General features: G+C 36.0%; 1 protein-coding gene and 1 non-coding gene across 7 annotated transcripts in view; one reads left to right on the forward strand and one right to left on the reverse strand.

Moving 5' to 3' along the window:
* SLC35A3 (solute carrier family 35 member A3) overlaps window positions 1-21,538 on the reverse strand; it is a 76,854-nt gene that overhangs the window by 37,300 nt on the left and 18,016 nt on the right. For all 6 annotated transcript variants that reach the window (XM_063599828.1, XM_057302861.2, XM_055115658.2 and 3 more), the window contains exons 2-3: window positions 8,512-8,716; window positions 2,797-2,951 (exon numbers count right to left, since the gene is read on the reverse strand). In XM_063599828.1, coding sequence (XP_063455898.1) covers window positions 2,797-2,951; window positions 8,512-8,698 — 342 coding nt within the window. In that variant the 5' untranslated portion in view covers window positions 8,699-8,716. The remainder of the gene's footprint in view (window positions 1-2,796; window positions 2,952-8,511; window positions 8,717-21,538) is intronic.
* Window positions 1,469-1,575, forward strand: LOC112438263 (U6 spliceosomal RNA). The gene has a single exon (XR_003026716.1). It is a non-coding gene; the product is annotated as a U6 spliceosomal RNA (small nuclear RNA).

Genomic DNA, 21,538 nt, shown 5'->3' on the forward strand with positions numbered 1-21,538 from the left:
GAACTTATAAAGAAGAACTAACACCAATTCTCCTCAAACTATTCCAAAAAAATCAAATGGAGGGAATTTTTCCTAACTCATGCTGTGAGGCCAGCATTACCCTGATATCACAACCAGACAAGCACACAGCAAAAAAGAATACTATAGCTGAATATTCCTGAACAGAACAACAGAGAACCCAAAAATCCTGAACTAAATATTAATACTTGCAAATCAATTCCAACAGCACATAAAAAAGATTGTTTACCATAATCAAGTAGGATTTATCCCAAGGATGCAAAGATGGTTTAACATATATGCAAAATCAATAAATGTAATACACCATATCAACAGAATGAAGAATAAAAACCTTATGATCATCTCAATAGATACAGAAAAAGCATTTGATAAAATTTAAAATATTCCTAGGAACATATCAACAAAATAAAGGCCATATATGACAAACACACAACTAATATCATACTGAATGCGGAAAAGCTGGAAGGCTTTCCTTTAAAAACTGGAACAAAATCGGGCAAAAGAGATTTAAGGCATCCAAACTGGAAAAGAGGAAGTCAAATTGTCCCTCTTTGCAAATGACATGATCTTATATAGAGAGGACCCTAAAGATTCCATTAAAAAAACTCTTAGAGCTGATAAACAAATTCAGTTGTTTCAGGATACAAAATCAACATACAAAAATCAGTAGCATTTCCATAAACCAATAACAAGCTAGCTGAAAAAGAAATAAAGAAAGCAACCTTATTTCCAATAGCTACAAAAAAAAATCTAGGAATAAATTTAACCAAGGAAGTAAAAGATCTCTACAAGAAAAACTACAAAACACGGATGAAAGAAATGGAACAGGACACAAATGGGAAGATATCCCATGCTTGTGGATTAAAAGAATTAATATTGTTAAAATCACCATATTACCAAAAGCGATCTTCGGATTCAGGACAATCCCCATCAAAATACCAATGACACTCTTCACAGAAACAGAAAAAACAATCCTAAAATTCATATGGAACCACAAAGACCCTGAATAATAGCCAAAGCAACCCTGAGCAAAAAGAACAAAGCTAGAGGCATCACACTATGACTTCCAAATATACTACAAGGCTATAGTAACCAAAATAGCATGGAATTTGTTTAATAACAGGCACAAAGACCAATGGAACAAAATAGAGAACCCCAAAATACATTTACGTGTTTATAGCCAACTGATTTTTGACGAAGGTGCCAGGAGCATGCATTAGAAAAAGGACATCCTCTTCGATAAATGACGCTGAGAAAATTGGATATGAATATGAAGAAAAATGACACTAGATCCCATCTCTCACCATATAAAAAAAAAACCCAAAATGGATTAAAGATGTAAACATAAGACTCAAAACTATAAAACTACTACTAGAAGAAAATAGAGGAGAAATGTTTCAGGACATTGGTCAGGACAGATTTTATGGCTGTTATTTCAAAAGCACAGGCAGTGCTTGCTTCAGCAGCACATATACTAAAATTGGAATTACACAGAGAAGATTAGCATGGCCCCTGCATAAGGATGACAAACAAATTCATGAAGTGTTCCATATTTTAAAAGATATACAAATAAATACATAAGAAAAAAAGCACAGGCAATGAAAACAAAAATAGAATAATGGAACTATATTAAACTAAAAAGCTTCTGCAAAGCAAAGAAAAAAATACAGAGACAATCTGTAGAATGGGAGAAAATATTTGCACTAATCATGTGACAAGAAACTAATATCCATAATATATAAAGAGCTCCAGAGCGTAAGAACAAATAATCCCATTAAAAAGTGGGCAAAGGACCTCAATAAACATTTCTCAAAAGAAGACATACAAATAGCCAATAGGTATATGAAAAAATGCTCAACATCACTAGTCATCAGGGAAACGCAAATCAAGACCACAGTGACATATCATCCTGCCCCGTTAGAATAGCTATTATCAAAAAGACAAAAAATAACCAGTGCTGGTGAGTATGTGGAGAAAAAGGAGCTCTTGTACATTGTTGAGAATGTAAATTAGTACAGCCTCTATGGAAAACAGTACAAAGCATTCTCAAAAAACTTAAAATAGAACTACCAGACAATCCAGCAATCCCACTACTGGGTATTTATCCAAAGGAAAGGAAATCAGTATATCAAAAGGATATCTCTAGCCCTGTATTTATTGCAGCATTGTTCACAATAGCTAAGATATGAACTCAACCTAAGTGTCCATCAATGGATAAATGCATAAAGAAATACTATTCAGATATAACAAGAATGAGATCCTGTCATTTGCAACAACATGGATGCAACTAGAGGTCATTATGTTAAGTGAAACAACCCAGGCACACACAGAAAGACAAATATCGTATTTTCACTCACATGTGGAAGCTAAAAAAAAAAAAAAAGGGAGCGGGGGGTCTCATGGAAGTAGAGAGCAGAATGATAGCTACCAGAGGATGGGAAAGATACAAGGGCAGGGGGAGGAATAAAGAAAGATTGGTTAATGGGTACAAAAATTGAGTTAGAGAGAAGGAATAAGTTCTAGTGTTAGCATAGTAAGGTGACTATGGTTAACAATAATTTACTCAAAATTTCAAAATAACTAGAAGAGAAGATCTGAAATGTCCCCAACACAAAGAAATGATAAATGTTTGTGGAGATGAATATCCTAAATACCCTGATTTGATCATTACACATTGGATGCATGTATCAAAATATCACATGTACCCCATAAATATATACAATTATTATGTATAAGAAAAAAGTTTTTTTAAAAAAGAAAGAAATGTATTTTAAGTACCTGATAAGTAGCTGCATCTAGATTTGATAGTGCCACATACAGTAAATTATTCTGAAGAGTATAGATCCCTGATGGAATAGCAAGTTTAAGTGTTTCCATAGGTTTATTAAGAATTTCATCATGTAGTACTCGATTCAGTGCTCTTAGACTACATTCTAGAAAATAATATGAGAAAAATCAGTAATTAAGTAACTCTGAATAAGTTACATATCTGCTCTCAAGATCTCAATTTTCTAACCTATAGAAAAACAAAATTGAGCTACATGTCAAGATACTTTTAGGACTAAAATATATCTTTATGATGCTGATTTTTAAAATGTTAAATATTATAATGTATTAAGAAATCATATTCTTTTATTCTGATATATAATCAAATTTATCTTATGTATATCTACATATATGTATATATACAAACACATACAAACACATATTTATGACAGCCAAAAGCTCAAAGTTTTAATTTGTTAACCAAGTATTCTTAGTTTACTATAGCAATGTTATAAAAACTTGTATTTTGTGCATTTTGTTTATCATCAGCCATTCATGCCAATTAGTAATTGTGAAGACTTTAATCATTAAAAGAAGGTAAATCAGTTAGGGAATGGGTTTGGTTGCAAACAACAGAAAACCCAACTAACACTAGTTCAACCCATAGGGATTTGTGTCACATAGGGTGAGTCCAGATTTAAAGCTTTTATAGAGACTCAGGGACCCAGGCGCTCTCTCTCTGTAAGCATACCTCATTTAATTATGCTTCATTTTATTACACTTTTCAAATATTGCATTTTCTTCCAAATTGAAAGTTTGTGGCAACCCTGCACCAAGCAAGTTGCAAAGGGTGCCAAAGTGTCTAGCTGTGAAAGGAGGGGAAAAGTCCCTGGGGTGGACAAAGGACTCTAAGAAAAGTGGGAAGGTGGATGCTAGAAGCAAATGAACCCACTCCTAAAAGTGACTGTCAGGCTGGGCACGGTGGCTCCTGTCTGTAATGCCAGAATCTTGGGAGGTCAAAGTGAGAGGATTACTTGAAGCCAGGAGTTGAAGACCAGCTTGATAAACATAATGAGAACCTGTCTCAAAAAAAAAATTTTTTTTTAATTAGCTGAGTGTTGTGGCATGCACCTGTAGTCCCAGCTATCCAGGAGGCTGAGGCAGGAGGATCAACTGAGCCCAGGAGTTTGAAGTAGCAGCAAGCTATGATTGCATAACTGCACTTCAGCCTGAGCAAAAGAACAAGATCCCCATCTCAAAAAAAAAAAAAAAATGTGACTGTCACTGGCTTGAAAACAAACCAGATTAGCTCTGGCACAGGCTGCCAACCAGTGGTCTGGCAGAAGGCTTATTCTTCCACTTCTCCCACCCTGACTGCGACATTGAGACTGAAGAAAACTCAAAGTGGTGCCACTAATGGGTCAAGGTGCCATCAACCAGGAGAGGAAAAAAAGAGAAAGCTGGAGCCAGAGGATTTCAGAGTTATGAGGAACCAACCCCTTCTTGGTTGCATGAATCTCTCATATAGCATTATCTTTTAAAGACCTTCCAGTATCTATGTTGGAAATCCTCTAACCACTGCAGCCCATTCTGGTGATAAACAGGCTGAAATCAATATTCTAGGTTCAGCTGGATTATCAAAGAGATAGCAGGATTCTCTCTTTCCTGTTAATACAATGCTGCTACAAATTAAGCCTGTGTCTCTTCATATTGTAAATTATTAAAATTATGTCCAAGAGAGGTATACTTAGAAAAAAAGGCATAGCAGAAAAACAAAATAACTGCATTAGAGTAGAATAACAGGCTTTAAAATTTTCTGCAATATAACCTTGAGAAAATTCCTGGATGGTAAAATAAATAAATAAATATATAATATATATAATATATATATTAGATCTTAATACATGTCCAATTTTTGGAAACCAAAATGTGCCTGGTATGTGATAATATCAACTAAGCACTATTCTAAGATCCATATATATATATATATATATATATATATATATGACTATATATAAAACATATAACTGTATATATTTTGGCTTTTTAATCTTCATGCTTTTCATCTGTTGTCTACGTGATTATTGCAACAAGGTCATCAAAGTACTGCTGCATCTCTAGTTCTTGTTTCAGGCAGCAAAAAAAGGAGAGGAAACAGCAGCTTAGCAGGTATCTTCTTGGTTCTCATTGAACAGAATTGTGTTGCATAACTACCCATAGCTGCAAGGAAGCCGGGAAGTCTTTTCCTTTATTTCCTCCACGTTAGAGCCAAGAAAGGGAGAAAGGGATTGAAAGTGAACTTTGAGCTGGCCAATCTTATGGTTAACAGTCATGAAAAATGGCCAAAGATCCTTTAGAGATATATACATAAACTCCTCAAAAAAATGAGAAATTCTAAGGAACCCTAGAATTAGGGTTCTAAGGAGCCTAGAATTATTCTAATTCGAAGGAACCCTAGAATTATTTACCAATAATGATACTTTAGACAATTTTTTCTCTCAATATAAAATAGGAAGACTTTGATTATGAAAAGTTTTTTGAAATAAAAAAAACTTTAAAATTGCTACCTGGTACTCACCCTCTCCTCAACCCAAAATAATAGTTGAAAAATTCTTAACTAAGATAAAAGTTACCAAAAGGTTTTTTTCTTAGTTTTACCAGAAAAGAAAACTAAAATATTACCTTAATTTTATGTTATTTTATTTTTACAGATGAGGGCCTCGCTATGTTGCCCAGGCTAGATCCCAACTCCTGAGCTTAAGCAATCCTCCTGCCTCAGCCTCCCAAATAACTGGGACTATAGGTGTGCACCGAACCTGATTATTTTTTAATTTTTAAATTCAATTTTTAAATAATCACCAATTCCTGGTATTAAGACTTTTTATTTTTGCCAATTTGAGGGCAGTGAAATTGTGTCCTGTGGTTTTAATCTGATTTCCTTGATTGCTAGTGAAGTTGAGCATCTTTTTATGTATTTATCTGCCATGCAGGTTTCTTCTTCTGTGAATTACCTGTTTATATCCTTTGCCCCCTTTTCTATTAAGTTTCTATGAACTCTGATTGAGTTGTAGGAGTAATTGTAATTCTGGATATTAATTATTGGTGGTTACAAGTGATATAAATATCTTCTCTTAATTTGTGACTTGCCTTCTTACTTGACTTGATTTACAGATGTTTTTCAATTCAATATACCCTAAATTATCTATTTTTTCCTTTATGTCTTATTTGTACCTTTTGTATGTTGTTTGAAATCATTCACAATAGTAAGGTCATAAAGTTTTGCTTTTTAAATGTCAATCTTTAATCCACCTGGAATCTGTTTTTCTGTATGGTGTGTCTATAGATGCTTTGGTTCACTGAAAAGTTGGTTTTACCACATTTTCACCACATCTCTCTAAAATGCAACTATTTGTGTCAAAGATATCTTTGGCTCCACAATGTTAAATGCAGTGAATACTTCTGCTCATCTATACCTTAGCAGCAAAAACACTACCATCTCAGTTTGGCTATTACGTTTCTATTTATCTTTCTATTTTGCTTCTGTCTTCTTTTGCTGATTCCTTCTGTGGAATCTGATCTCTAAATATTGGGAATGCAACAGAGTTCAGCCTTTGGCCTTCTCCTCTTCTAGTATACACTAGGTTATCTCATTCAATCCTCAACTTTAAAGCAAAATGTAAACTGACAAATTCTTGAGCTCCATATGCATAGACTCTACTATTTGACATCTCAATGGGAATGCCTTATAGCTGTCTGAAACTTATATGATGCAAAAAGCAGCTTTAATTTTCCCCCCAAATCTATTTATATATATCATTAATTGCAGCACCCATTCACCCAATAGTTTAATCTAAAAACCTAGCAATTATTCCTCAAGCTGGATTCCTCCTTTCTTCTGACTTTCACATATTCAATCTTTTAACAAGTCATGTCAGATGTAGTTCGAAAGAAAATACACAAAAAGGGCCAGGTGTGGTGCCTCACTCCTGTAATCCCAGCACTTTGGGAGGCCGAAGTGGGCAGATCAACTGAGGTCAGGAGTTCAAGACCAGCCTGGCCAACCTGGTGAAACCCCATCTCTACTAAAAATACAAAAAGTAGCAGGGTGTGGTAGCATGCACCTGTAATCACAGCTACTCGGGAGGCTGAGGCATGAGAATTGCTTGAACCAGGGAGGTGGAGGTTACAGTGAGCCAAGATCATGCCACTGCACTCCAGCCTAGGTGACATAGTGAGACTCAGTCTCGAAAAAAAAAGAAAGAAAGAAAGAAAGAAAGAAAGAAAATACACAAAAAGCCAAAAAAAAAACCCATAAAAATTCATCATCATTAGTTATTAGAGAAACACAAGTCAAAACCACAATGAGAAACTACTGCACACCTATTAGAATGGCTATTTAAAAAAACAAAAAAACAAAATATTAAGTGCTGGTGAAGATGTGAAGAAACAGGAACCTTCATACTTTGTTGATGGAGATATAAAATGGTCCAGTTGCTGTGAAAAACAGTTTGATGGTTCCTTAAAAAGTTAAACGTAGAATTACCATATGACCTAGCAATTCTACTCCTAAATATATACCCAAAAGTAATGAAAACAGGGACTCGAACAGACACTTGTACATCTACTGAAGCATTACTCATTGTTCTTTCCAGCATTATTCACAATAGCCAAAAGGTGGAAACAATCCAAGTGTCCACCAACACATGGATGAATAAACAAAATGTGCTACGTCCATACAATAGAATGTTATTCAGCCATAAAAAGGAATAAAGTTCTGATGCATGTTACAACGTGAACAAATCTTGAAAACATTTTGCTAAGTGCCAGACCTAAAAGGACAAATACATGATTCTACTTATATGAAATATTTAGAATAGGCAAATTCATAGAGCCAGAAAGTGAATTAGAGGTTACTAGGGGCTGTGGGTAAGGGAGAATGGGGGTTATTACTTAACAGTTACAAAGTTGTTGTTTAAAGTGATAAAAAATTTTAGATAAAATTTAGATAAAAAATTTTAGATAAAATTTAGATAAAAAATTTTAGATAAAATTTAGATAAAAAATTTTAGATAAAATTTAGATAAAAAATTTTAGATAAAATTTAGATAAAAAATTTTAGATAAAAGTGATAAAAAAATTTACATTGTTGTACAACACTGTAAAATAATGACAATGAAGTGTACACTACAAATAGTTAAGATGGCAAATTTTATGTTATGTGTATATACTTTACCACAGGTTTAAAACATTATAATTGAAATATACCAAAAACCATTAAATAATATACTTTAAACACATAAATTGTATGGCTCATGAATTATCTCAATAGAACTATTTTTAAAAACTATATAAAATTAGTCACTGCTGGACTAATCAATAAAGCAAATAAAACAGAAGGTGTTTACATTAGTAAAAAAATTATTATGATTCTTCTAAAGTTCTAACAGTAACAGATTTATAAAATTTACTCTTACTCTCAAATTATTATAAATGCAAGAAACTATTTTATATTTACAGAATTAACCAGAAGATATGAATCATGATACAGATTAAAATAAGATGGCTTTATTACTAGACTTAAAATGTCTTAAGAAAATTTTTTAAATATTGAAATATTCTTCATACTAGGCCATTCGACAATGCAAGAGTGCAAATGTGTAGTTACCAATATATATATGCAAACTAAATAAATTGCATTGATTAAAAACAAAAAACCTAGATACCTACTGCTGTCTTTGTAGACCAATAAAATGCAGGCCATTATCTTCAAAAGTTCAGCAACAACCACTGCTGTAGAAGATAGATAACGAGGTCCTTCTTCTTTTAAAGTTCTGGAATAACGCATTGTTAGAACCAAACTGGTAGTCTGAAAGACCAAAATTCCCAGGGAAACGTATTTTAGGTTGGCGGACATTGTTTTATCTTCATTTGCCTGAAAAACAAAATAAACAGGGCAAATAAATAAGATTACAACATATGAAAACTAGTATATTTAAAAACACCGAGAGGGAGAAGGGAGAGGGCCTGCAGGTCTCTCCTCCACCTGCCACCAAAAAGAAAAAAGAAAAAAAAACAGAAACCAAGAGACTCAAGATGAAATAAGCACACTCCACCTTATTCTTTCTGCTAATTACAACCAAAAACCTTGAATTGGAAACAAAAAGCAACTACCAGAAGACTCTGAAAGGTGAAGAAAATAAGGTAAATTGGCTAGAGACATCAGATCTTGACAGATGACTCAGCAGTGAATTCCCTACAGATTTTTTTTTGCTACAGATGTAATCTACTTTGGGTGCTACAGCAGCCCAAAACCTGAAACTGCTCAAAGGCATAGAACAACAACAACAACAAAAGCCCCAAGAAAAACATACTTTCTCTAACCAAAGGCCTGAGAAGGCAAGAGTCTTTCAGAATAAAATCTTTTCAACTGGTTACTGTGTAATCAGCAAGAAAGAACTTTACTGACCATCCTCGTCTTGAACCAATGAGAGCAGAGGTGGTGGCCCTTCCCCCTCCCACTAGGGGTTACAGCCACAGAAACTGTGGCACAGAGCCCTGCTGACCATTCCTATCCTATAGAAGGCAAATGTTTGCAAGGAGGCAGTACTTTTCCTCCCTCCCCAGTGGCTGTCTATTAACATAGAAGATTTAAATAGGAAACAGAGTCTCATAATATGCAAAAAGTTCAGGAAACAATCCAAAGTAAGTATATTTATTATACCAACAAACAGAAAAAAGGTCTCAACTTGGATGAGTAAGGACAACCAACAGACAACAATGCAGAGATGACACAGTTGTTGCAATAGTCAGAAAAGAATTTCAAGCAAGCTATCTTAAAAATGCAGCAACAAGCAATTATGAAGACTTAAAATAATTTTAGACTCACATAGTTTAAAAAATAGTACAAGAGTTCATATGTACCCTTAACCCAGCTTCCCCCAATGAAACTAATTCAAAATCCCTATATTTTCCCTAAAGCAATTCAGTATTACTCCAGGAGACTTACTTTAAATATGAAGACATATATAGGTTAAAAAGTAAAAGGACAAAAAAAGATATATCATGAAAAAAATAACTACAAAAATTAAAGAAACTTTAGTAATATCAGCCAAAATGGGTTACATAAGATTTATTTCTGGAATCAAAGAAGGACATTTCATCATGATAAAAGGGTCAATACATTAGAAAAATATAACCATTTTAAAACACATATGTGCCTAATAACATACCTTCAAAATACATAAAGCAAAAACTAACATAACTAAAGGGGAAAACAGGTAAGTGCAGTCATAATTAAAGATTTTTACCCTACCTTTCTCAGTAATTAGTAAAATAACAACAAAAAAGAAAACCCAGTAAGAATATAGAAAATCTGAACACTATCAACCACCATTACCATGGTAGACAAAAAAATGATCTACCTGGCTGGGTGCAGTGGCTCATGCCTGTAATCCCAGCACTTTGGGAGGCTGAGGCAGGTAGATCATGAGGTCAAGAGATTGAGACCATCCCGGCCAACATGGTGAAACCTCGTCTCTACTAAAACTACAAAAATTAGCTGGGTGTGGTGGCACGCACCTGTAGTCCCATCTGCTCATGAGGCTGAGGCAGGAGAATAGCTTGAATTCGGGAGGTGAAGGTTGCAGTGAGCCGAGATCATGCCACTGCACTCTAGCCTGGCGGCAGAGCAAGACTACGTCTCCAAAAAAAGATCTATCAGATCTTACTTGAATTCAAGGATTCAAGGAAGGACTTAATGCAGTGTGTAATACCTGACTGCTTTCCTAGTGATGATCACATCCTTTGTCATAGATTTAACTGAAGATGAAATTCAATTCTGAACAAAATCGCTGTAGGCTTTTTTGGTAAACAAACAAACAAAAACCAAGCAAGCTTATTTTAAAATCATATGGAAATACAAAGGACCTAGACCATCAAAACGATTTTGAAAAAGAAAAACAAAATTGAAAGGCTTAAGCTACCAAACTTCCAGACTTACTATAAAACTACAGTAATCAAAACTGGTGGCTGGGCGCGGTGGCTCACGCCTGTAATCCCAGCACTTTGGGAGGCCAAGGCAGGCAGATCACGAGGTCAGGAGTTCAAGACCAGCCTGGCCAACATAGTGAAAGCCCGTCTCTACTAAAAATACAAAAAATTAGCCGGGCATGGTGGCGGGCACCTGTAATCCCAGCTACTCAGGAAGCTGAGGCAGGAGAATTGATTGAACCCAGAGGCGAAGGTTGCAGTGAGCTGAGATTGCGCCACTGCACTCCAGCCTGGACGACAGAGCGAGACATCATCTCAAAACAAAAAAACAAAACCTGGTATTGGCATGAGGACAGAAGCATAGATCAATGGAACAGAATATAGTCCAGATTTAGATCCATATATCTTATGAGCTTAGGCTGCTGTAACAAAGTATCATAGACTGGGTGGCTTATAAACACAGCAATTTATTTCTCACAGTTCTGCAGGCTGGAAGTCCAAGATGAGAGTGCTGGCATTGTTGGGTTCTAGTGAGGCCCTTCTTCTGGGTTCACAGATGTCTGTCTTCTCATTGTATCCTCACATGGCAGAAAATAGAGAGTTCTCTGGGGTCTCTTTTTAAAAAGGCACTAATCTCATTCATGAGGGCTCCACTTTCATGACCTAATTACCTCCCAAAGGCCCTACTTCTTAATACCATCATATTGAGAGTTAGGATTTCAACATGTGAATTTGGGGAGGCAGGGGACAGAGAGGAGAAGAGCACAAATATTCAGTCTATTAAACCATATATAAATATTGTCAAACAATATTTGACAAAGGTACAGAAAAAAGGGGACAGTCTTTTCAACAAATAGTTCTGGACTGGAATAATGAGATCTATGTATTTTTATTTATTTATTTATTTTTTGAGACGGAGTCTTGCTCTGTCACCAGGCTGGAGTGCAGTGGTATGATCTCAGCTCACTGCAACCTCTGACACCCTTGTTCAAGCAATTTCTCTGCCTCAGCCTCCCAAGTAGCTGGGATTACAAGCACACGCCACCACACCCAGCTAATTTTTGTATTTTTAGTAGAGACGGGGTTTCACCATGTTGGCCAGGATGGTCTCGATCTCCTGACCTCATGATCTGCCCACCTTGGTCTCCCAAAGTTCTGGGATTACAGGCTTCAGCCACCGTGCCCCGCCAGATATACGTATTTTTTAAAAAATAACCCTCTACCCCTAACTTTCTCACACCAAATATTAACTAGAAATGGATCATATAGCCATTACAAAAGCTGAAACTATAAATATTCAATAATAACAAAGCATAGGAAAAAAACTGTAATCATGTAGAGATAGGCCAAGAGTTCTTAGGATACAAAAAGCACAAACCATAAATGAAAAAAATGGATAAACTGGACACATTAAAATTAAAAATCGGGCCAGGTGCAGTGGCTCACACCTGTAATCCCAGCACTTTGAGAGGCTGAGGCAGGAGGATCATTTGAGCCCTGAAGTTCAAGGCCACCTTGGACAACAAAGTGAGACCTCAGTTCTACAAAAAAATAGCTAGGCATGGTGGCATGCACCTGTGGTCCCAGCATTCAAGAGGCTGAGGCAGGAGGATCAATTGAGCCCAGAAGGTCAAGGCTGCAGTGAGCCATGTTCATGCCACCACACTCCAGCCTGGGTGACAGAGCAAGACTCTGCCTCAATAAAATAAAACAATAATAAATTAAAGACTGCTCTTCCAAAGATACTGTAAAATAATATGAAAGGCAAACTACATTATGGGAGGAAATATTCTCAATACATGTATCTGACAATATATCCAGAATATATACAGAACTTTAATAATACAATAAATCAAAGACCGACAATCCAATTTAAAAACAGGCAAAAGATATTTTACCAGCCAGGCACGGTGGCTCATGCCTGTAATCCCAGCACTTTGGGAGGCCGAGGTGGGTGGATCACCTGAGGTCAGGAGTTCAAGAGCGGCCTGGCCAACATAATGAAATCCCATCTCTACTAAAAATACAAAAATTAGCCAGGCATGCTTGCAGGTGCCTGTAATCCCAGCTACTCAGGAGGCTGAGGCAGAAGAATTGCTTGAACCCGAGAGATGGAGGTTGCAGTGAGCCAAGACTAGGCCATTGTACTCCAGTGTGGGCAACAAGAGTAAAACTCCATCTCAAACAAAACAAAACAAAACAAAACAAAACAAAAAAACAAAGATATTTTATCAATAAAGACAAATGAGTGACTAATAGGCATAGGAAAAGGTCATTAGGGAAATACAAATTAAGACCACAATGAGATACCATTATCTACCTATTAGACTGGCTAAATTTTAAAAACTGATACAACTAAGTGTTAAAGGGGATTTAGAGCAAACAGCCCTCAACATTGCTAGTGAAAATGTAAAATGGTACGACCACTTTGAAAAAGTTTATCAATTCCTTATTAAAAGAAAACAGCACTTTGGGAGGCTGAGGCTGGAGGATCACTTGAGGCCAGGAGTTTGAGACCAGCCTGGGCAACATATTGAGATCCCGTCTCTACAAAAATAATTAGCTGGGTTTGGTGCTACATGCATGTAGTTCCAGCTACTCAGGAGGCTGAGGCAGGAGGATGGTTTGAGCCCAGGAAGTTTGAGGTTATAGTGAGCTACGATTGAACTGCTGTATTCTAGCCTGGGCAACAGAGCAAGACCCTCTCAAATAAAAACAAAAAGAGTATAGGAGAGAGGAGAGAAGGGGAGGAGAGAGGAGGGGAAGGGGAGGGGAGAGGAGACCAAGGGGAGAAAGACAGGTAAGAAAGGGAAGGTAGGAAAGGATGGGAAGAAACAAGAGGAGGGGAGGAGAGGGGAGGGAAGAGGAGGGGAGGGGAGGGACAGAAGGAAGGGAAGGAAGAGAAGGAAGAAAACAATAACATAATCTTTTCATATGACCTAGCAATTCCACTCTTAGATATACCCAAGAAATTTGAAAACACATGTTCACAACAATATTTGCACATGAATATTCATAAGAGCTTTATTTGTAACATCAGAAATGAAATACTCCAAATGCCCATCAATATTTGAATAAATTATCCTATGTGGTATATCCATACAATGGAATAATGCTCAACTATAAAAAGGAATGAAATACTGCCACACTAAAGCACCCAAAAAAAGTAAAAAACATACTGAGCAAAAAAAAATTAAACAAAACAGTATACTGTATACTTTATCTTTCCATTTATATATAAAATTCTAGAAAAGGCAAAATTAAATTATAGTGACAGATGCAAATTTATGGTTACCTACAGATAGGGGCTGGGGTTGAGGGTTGACTGCAAAGGGACAGCAAAGAATTTTTGGTAGTGGTGGAAATACTGTGTGGTAGTTATATGATTGAATTTATTTATCAGAATTCACTGAATTGTGGATTTTGTTTAAATCTACAATTCAGGGGTATAATGGTTCATTTTATTCAATGGGTACATTTTATTGTATGTAAATTAGAACTCAATAAAGTTGATTTAAAAAAATTAAAGATTGAGGACATACCAAATAATAGCATTCCTAACCAGGCTTTCTGCACAACTTTGGCTCTAGCTCTGATTTCTTTGGATTAATTCTAAGGACATTCTGTTAGTCTATTCTTTACCCCACCTCTATCTTTTCCATGAGTCCAACTTCTACCTAAATTTTTTCAAATGTGAACCCTGTTTATAGTATATCTCTTTAGAGCTCTCACAACCCAAGCTATCAAGCTACCAGGTTGCTACAACCAAGCTACCATGGTTTAGGTATGGTTGTATATATATGATCCTTAACTCCTAATTATTGTAATATATATAATATATTCAAAGAGATTCAACAATCATTATTTCATGCCTACATTAGGCTAAGTACCATAGTTACAGAGAGATCTATTCCTAAAAGCATTAAGTCCAGCTTACTAAATTCAGCAATTCCTACCCTCAACTGAATATGCTCCAAACACGAACAATGCAGCACCATGAATATAAGGATAAAATTTTTAATGGTAAAATATGTATACTCACTATTAAATATACATAGATTATAACTATTGGAAAAAACGATCTTAAGCATTTAATTTGACTTTCAGAGACAAAAATTGAATAATATATCTCTGTTACAAATAGAGGATCAAGCTTAGAGGCAAGAATACATAGACCTTGTAATCATCTATCTCAATTTTGTCCAATGTGAAATAAAATTATAGCACTTTAGAGGTATAATATGTTTTAGAAATCATCTAATATAATTTCTTCACTTTAAAATGAAGAAAATAGTGAATAGAGAAGTAGATGATTTGTTCAAGGTCACTACTAGTAACTGGAGACACCAGCCTATATAGCTTATATCAGGCTCCCTGGCTCCCACTACATGCTATTGTAAAATTCCAGGACATCCTGGTGCCTTTATCTCTATATGGAAGGAGAGTAAGTTTCCAGCAACTTACATTTGGCAGAGGCATCTAATTCTCCTGGAAAATGTCAAACAATGATTTCATATCTGTTCAAGGAAGTCTTTTGTTTATTCTGTGCAAACAAGACCATAATGTCCCTATTATAACAGCAATGCTCTAACTTCTTTTCAAGTGAAAATTTAGGCCAGGCGTGGTGGCTCAGGCTTGTAAACCCAGCACTTTGGTAGGCCCAGGTGTGCAGATCACTTGACTCCAGGAGTGAGAGACCAGTCTGGTCAAAATGGTGAAAACTTGTCTCTACAAAAAATACAAAAATTAGCTGGGCATGGTGGCCTGTGCCTGTGGTCCCAGCTATTGGGGTCTGAGGAGAAAGTATCCCTTGAGTTTGGGAAGTCAAAGCTGCAGTGAGCCAAGATTGTGTACCACTGCACTCCAGCCTGAGTAACAAAGAGAGGCCCTGTCTCAAAAAATCAAATAAATAAATAAATAAATAAATAAATAAATAAAAATTAAAGGTCAGGATATACTTTGAAAATTTTGCATTTCCATTTCCAAACATCAATATAAACATTCCCCATAATAATACAGTTATTATTAATGCTCTTTATTTATTATAATGTATGTTTTTAAAAGTTGAAAAGTAGAATATGGCCAGGCGCAGGAGCAGGCAGATCACTTGAGCCCAGGAGTTAGAGGCCAGCCTATGCAACGTGGCAAAACCATGTCTCTCCTAAAAAATACAAAAATTATCTGGGCATGGTGGTGCATGCTTGTAGTCCCAGCTACTCAGGAGGCTGAAGTTGGAGGATCACTTGAGCTCGGGAGGTCGAGGCTGCAGTGAACCATGGTGGCACCACTGCACTCCAGCCCGAGCAACAGAGTGAGACCCTGTCTCAAAAAAAAAAAAAAAAAAAGTAGAATATATGCAAACAAATGATCATTTGTAACAGATTACCTATAAAGAATTAAAATTTAATTTACTATTCTGCCTAACCGTAGAATAAACTCAAAACGAAAATAATCAGGCATCCAAATTGATAAACAGGAAGTCAAAGTGTGGCTGTTTGCTGATAATATGATTGTATACTTAGAAAACACTAAAGACTCATCCAAAAAGCTCCTAGAACTGATAAATGAATTCAGCAAAGTTTCAGGATACAAAAGCAATGTAAACAAATCTGTAGCTCTCCTATACACCAACAGTGACCAAGCTGAGAATCAAATAAAGAACTCAACCCCTTTTACAATAGCTGCAAAACAATAAAATAAAATACTTAGGAATACACCTAACCCAGGAGGTGAAAGACCTCTATAAGGAAAACTACAAAACACTGCTGAAAGAAATCATAGATGACACAAATAAATAGAAATACATCCCACACTCACGGATGCGTAGAATCAATATTGTGAAAATGACCGTACTGCCAAAAGCAATCTACAAATTCAATGCAATTCCCATCAAAATGCCAGCATCATTCTTCACAGAACTCGAAAAAACAATCCTAAAATTCATATGGAACCAAAAAAGAGCCTGCATAGCCAAAGCAAGACTAAGCAAAAAGAACAAATCTGGAGGTATCACATTACCTGACTTCAAACTATACTATAAGGCCATAGTCACTAAAACAGCATGGTACTGTTATAAAAATAGGCACATAGACCAATGGAACAGAATAGAGAACCCAGAAATAAAGCCAAATACTTACAGCCAACTGATCTTCAACAAAGCAAACAAAAACATAGAGTGGGGAAAGGACACCCTATTCAACAAGTGATGCTTGGATAATTGGCCACGTGTAGAAGAATGAAACTGGATCCTCCTCTCTCACCTTACACAAAAATCAACTCAAGGTGGATCAAGGACTTTAAGACCTGAAACCATAAAAATTCTAGAAGATAATATTAGAAAAACCCTACTAGACATTGGCTTAGGCAAAGACTTAATGATCAAAAACCCAAAAGCAAATGCAACAAAAACAAAGATAGATGACTAAAATGTTTCTTCACAGCAAAAGAAATAATCAGCAGAGTAAACAGACAACCCACAGAGTGGGAGAAAATATTTGCAATCTATACATCCAACAAACAACTAATATCCAGAATCTACAAGGAACTCAAGCAAATCAGCAAGAAAAAAACAAAGAATCCCATCCAAAATTGGGCTAAGGACATGAACAGACAATTCTCAAAAGAAGATATACAAATGGCCAATAAACATATGAAAAAATGCCCAATATCACTAATTATCAGGGAAATGCAAATCAAAACCACAATGTGATACCACTTTAATCCTGCAAGAACAGCCAAAATCAAAAAATAAAAATAAAAATAGATGATGGCATGGATGTGTTGAAAAGGGAACACTTTTACACTGCTGGCTGTAATGTAAACTAGTATAACTACTATGGAAAACAATGTGGAGATTCCTTAAAGAACTAAAAGTAGAACTACCATTTGATCCAGCAATCCCGCTACTAGGTATCTAGACAGAGGAAAAGAAGTCATTATATGAAAAAGATATTTGCACACACATGTTTATAGCAGCACAATTTGCAATTATGAAAATATGGAACCAGTCCAAATGTCTATTAATCAACAAATAAATTGTGGTATATATACAACGGAGTACTACTCAGCCATAAAAAGAAATGAAATAATGACATTCACAGCAACCCAGATGGAACTGAAGACCATTATTTTAGGTGAAGTAACTCAGGAATGAAAAACCAAACATCATTATGTTCTCACTCCTAAATGGGAGCTAAGCTATGAGGATGCAAAGGCCCCTTTAATCTACAACTCTAAGTCTATTCCTTTCCTCTTCCCCCCAGGGGAATCAATTATCCGGCTTCTAAATATTATATAAGACACAAGTGTTTTTATGCTATTTTTAAAAATTTAATATTTCATATGATTTCTCAGGTCCCCTCTATTTCTTGTTTTTGTACTTTTTAACTGATATATCAGATCTACTTCTTTTGGGAGTACATGTGATATTTTCATACATGTATATGATGTGTAATGATTAAATGAGGGTTAATTGGGATATCCACCGCCACAAACTAATCTTTATGTTGAGAACATTACAATTCTTCTAGCTATGTTGAAATGTAAAATAATTAATTAAATGTAAAATAAAATAAAAAAATAAGGCCGGGCGCGGTGGCTCATGCCTGTAATCCCAGCACTTTGGGAGGCCAAGGCCGGCGGATCACGCAGTCAGGAGTTTGAGACCAGCCTGGCCAACATGGTGAAACCTCATCTCTGCTAAACATACAAAAATTAGCCAGGCGTGGTGGGCGCCTGTAATCCCAGCTACTCAGGGGGCTGAGGCAGGAGAATCGCTTGAACCTGGGAGGCAGAGGGTGCAGTGAGCCGAGATCGTGCCACTGCACTCCAGCCTGGGTGAGAGAGCAAGACTCCATCTCGAAAAAAAAAATTAAATAATATATTTCCCTATTGTATTATCATATACTCAAACTTATTCCTTCTATTCAACTGTTTTTTTGTTCTGTTTTGTTTTGTTTTGTTTTGAGACGGAGTCTCGCTTTGTCGCCCAGGCTGGAGTGCAGTGGCGCGATCTCGGCTCACTCCAACCTCTGCCTCCCGGTTTCAAGAGATTCTCCTGCCTCGGCCTCCTGAGTAGCTGGGATTACAGGCGCCCGCCACCACGCCCGGCTAATTTTTTGTATTTTTAGTAGAGACGGGGTTTCACCATGTTGGTCAGGTTGATATCATCTCCTCACCTTGTGATCCGCCCGCCTGGGCCTCCCAAAGTGCTGGGATTACAGGCATGAGCCGCCGCGCCTGGCCCCCAACCGTATTTTTGTAGCCATTACCCAACTTCTCTTCATTCCACTCCCCTCCAGTTCTGAAACACACACACACACCCACACACACACAATTCTATTAATCTAATTTCAACTTTTTCTAAAAGTTCCACATAAATTTGTAAATTGTAAACGTTGAGTATATCTATATAGTAAAATATAATAATCAACTATTGTATAATTATTATAATGATCCATAATTATAATCTTTGGGTATGAATGTAGACATTACAATCACACTGATTTGATACAGCAATCACATTGCTAGTACTTCTATAAATCCTTTACAGTCCTGTGCACAAAAAATATTTCAGGGTTTTGTTTGTCACCCTAATCGATCTTGAACTTGCTTTCTAATCACTAATTCTCCTCTAAATTTTTGGATGTTTGATATTTATAAAGTTCAGTTTTATTATTTTTAAATCTCTTCTCACCTCTTGAGGGAAAATATACAAGAAAATTTCATTCATCTAAACTCCATTCATTTGGATTTAATGAGTTTGGATGATGGCTTGGTTAGAATTTACTTTTGCATTTTATACAAAAAATATTAGCTTATTTCATGTTCAAAGATATTTTCAGTAATTATTTAATATTCTTAAGAGAAAAAGATTTTCAAACACACTAAAATCTATAGTTAAATATATGTGATATACTAGTTACCTTCATTTTTATTAAAGCAGCTCCCAAAGATCCTTGCTTTACAAAGTTTTATCAGCCAACTACGAGTTACTTTACAGGTCTAAATATTTAAAAAATATACATTATATAATGCATATGTTTCATTAATGCACACTTACTACCACCATCCCCAAACTAATGAGATACTGATAAATTATTTATATCTTCATTAATTGCATTACAGATCTACACCAAGTTCTAAAATACTCAAAACACCATATACTAATAATTTATATTCATCTTTTCAAAAATAGAATACAGGCCGGATGCCGTGGCTCACACCTGTAATCCCAGCACTTTGGGAGGCCAAGGTGGGCGGATTGCCTGAGCTCAGGGGTTCAAAGCCTGGGCAACATGGCAAAACCCGTCTCTACTAAAAATACAAAAAATTAGCTGGACGTGGTGGTGCGCACCTGTAATCCCAGCTACTCAGGAGGCTGAGGCACGAGAATCACTTGAACCCAAGAGGCGGAGGTTGCAGTGAGCTGAGATTGTGCCACTGCACTCCATCCTGGGCAACACAGCAAGACTCCATCTCAAAAAAAAAAAAAAAGAATACATCCTTGTAGGTGTAGGTAAACCCTAAAATCAGTATTACTACAGACTTATTTCCAGTGGCTCACCAATGTATAGTCTGTATACTTTTTCAGTCTGTGTATAAAGCTTATCATTCTGAGACAATATCTGTGTTTTGCTGATATGTCTCCAGCCACTAAAAGTCCTAAAAAACTAAATATTTAGTCAATGTTTTAAAACTGTACTAAAATTCATACACAGGCTGGGTGCAGTGGCTCATGTCTGTAATCCCAGCACTTTGGGAGGCTGAGGTGAGCGGATCACTTGAGGCCAGGAGTTCGAGCCAAGCCTGGTCAACATGGCAAAACCCCGTCTCTACTAAAAATACAAAAATTAGCCAGGCATGGTGGCACACACCTGTAATCCCAGCTACTCAGGAGGCTGAGGCCACGAGAATTTCTTGAACCTGGGAGGAGGAGGTTGCAGTGAGCCGAAATCCCACTGCTACACTCCAGCCTGGGCAACAGAGCAAGACTCTGTCTCAAAAATAAATAAATAAATAATAAAATAAAATAAAATTCATATACATTTTTAGACTACCTAGTATCTTAGATAGTCTGCAAGTCAATTTTCCTTCTATTATAAAAACAAGGGCTAAATTCCTAAGTTATGATTTTTAGAGTAAGCTATATTTACATTTTCTAAACACTGTACTCCCTTAGTAACAATATCAGTCTACTAGAGGTTAATGACATAAGAGAGTATATATGAAAACACACAAGTTACAAAGTGCTATGCAAATATGTCACATTATACACTGGTCAGAGACAACTACTAGGGTAAAAAACAAACATTTTAAGGTTTTTCCAAATAAATCAACAGAAAAAAGTATATACATACAGAAATGCTGAGCTCAGTTGAAATTTTTTGTCCATTATCTTCCATGATGCCAAAACTTTAAAACTATAACCTATTATTACAGGCTAAATAATGACAAATAAAATTCATCATAACTGACAACTTTTGACACTGGTATTTGTATATATTCTTTTCTAACTACCTCAGAAGTAGATACAGTACTCAAGAAGAAGAGCAACAATATCTTGTACTTGAAATCCATAATAATCTCGTGGAAAATCCAAAAACCTTTTTCATGTAAGTGAAAGAAATAAGTAGAAAGTAATTTACGCTACAGATATAATAAACTCAATTTTTATGATAGAAATAATAGCCTCCCCTAAATTAGTTCCCTCTTAAGTGCTTAAGAAAAGCAAAATTTTGCTCAATAACATTTAACCAACTCTTTA

The sequence above is a fragment of the Pan paniscus genome, chromosome 1 (assembly GCF_029289425.2).
Source record: "Pan paniscus chromosome 1, NHGRI_mPanPan1-v2.0_pri, whole genome shotgun sequence".
Lineage (NCBI taxonomy): Eukaryota > Metazoa > Chordata > Mammalia > Primates > Hominidae > Pan > Pan paniscus.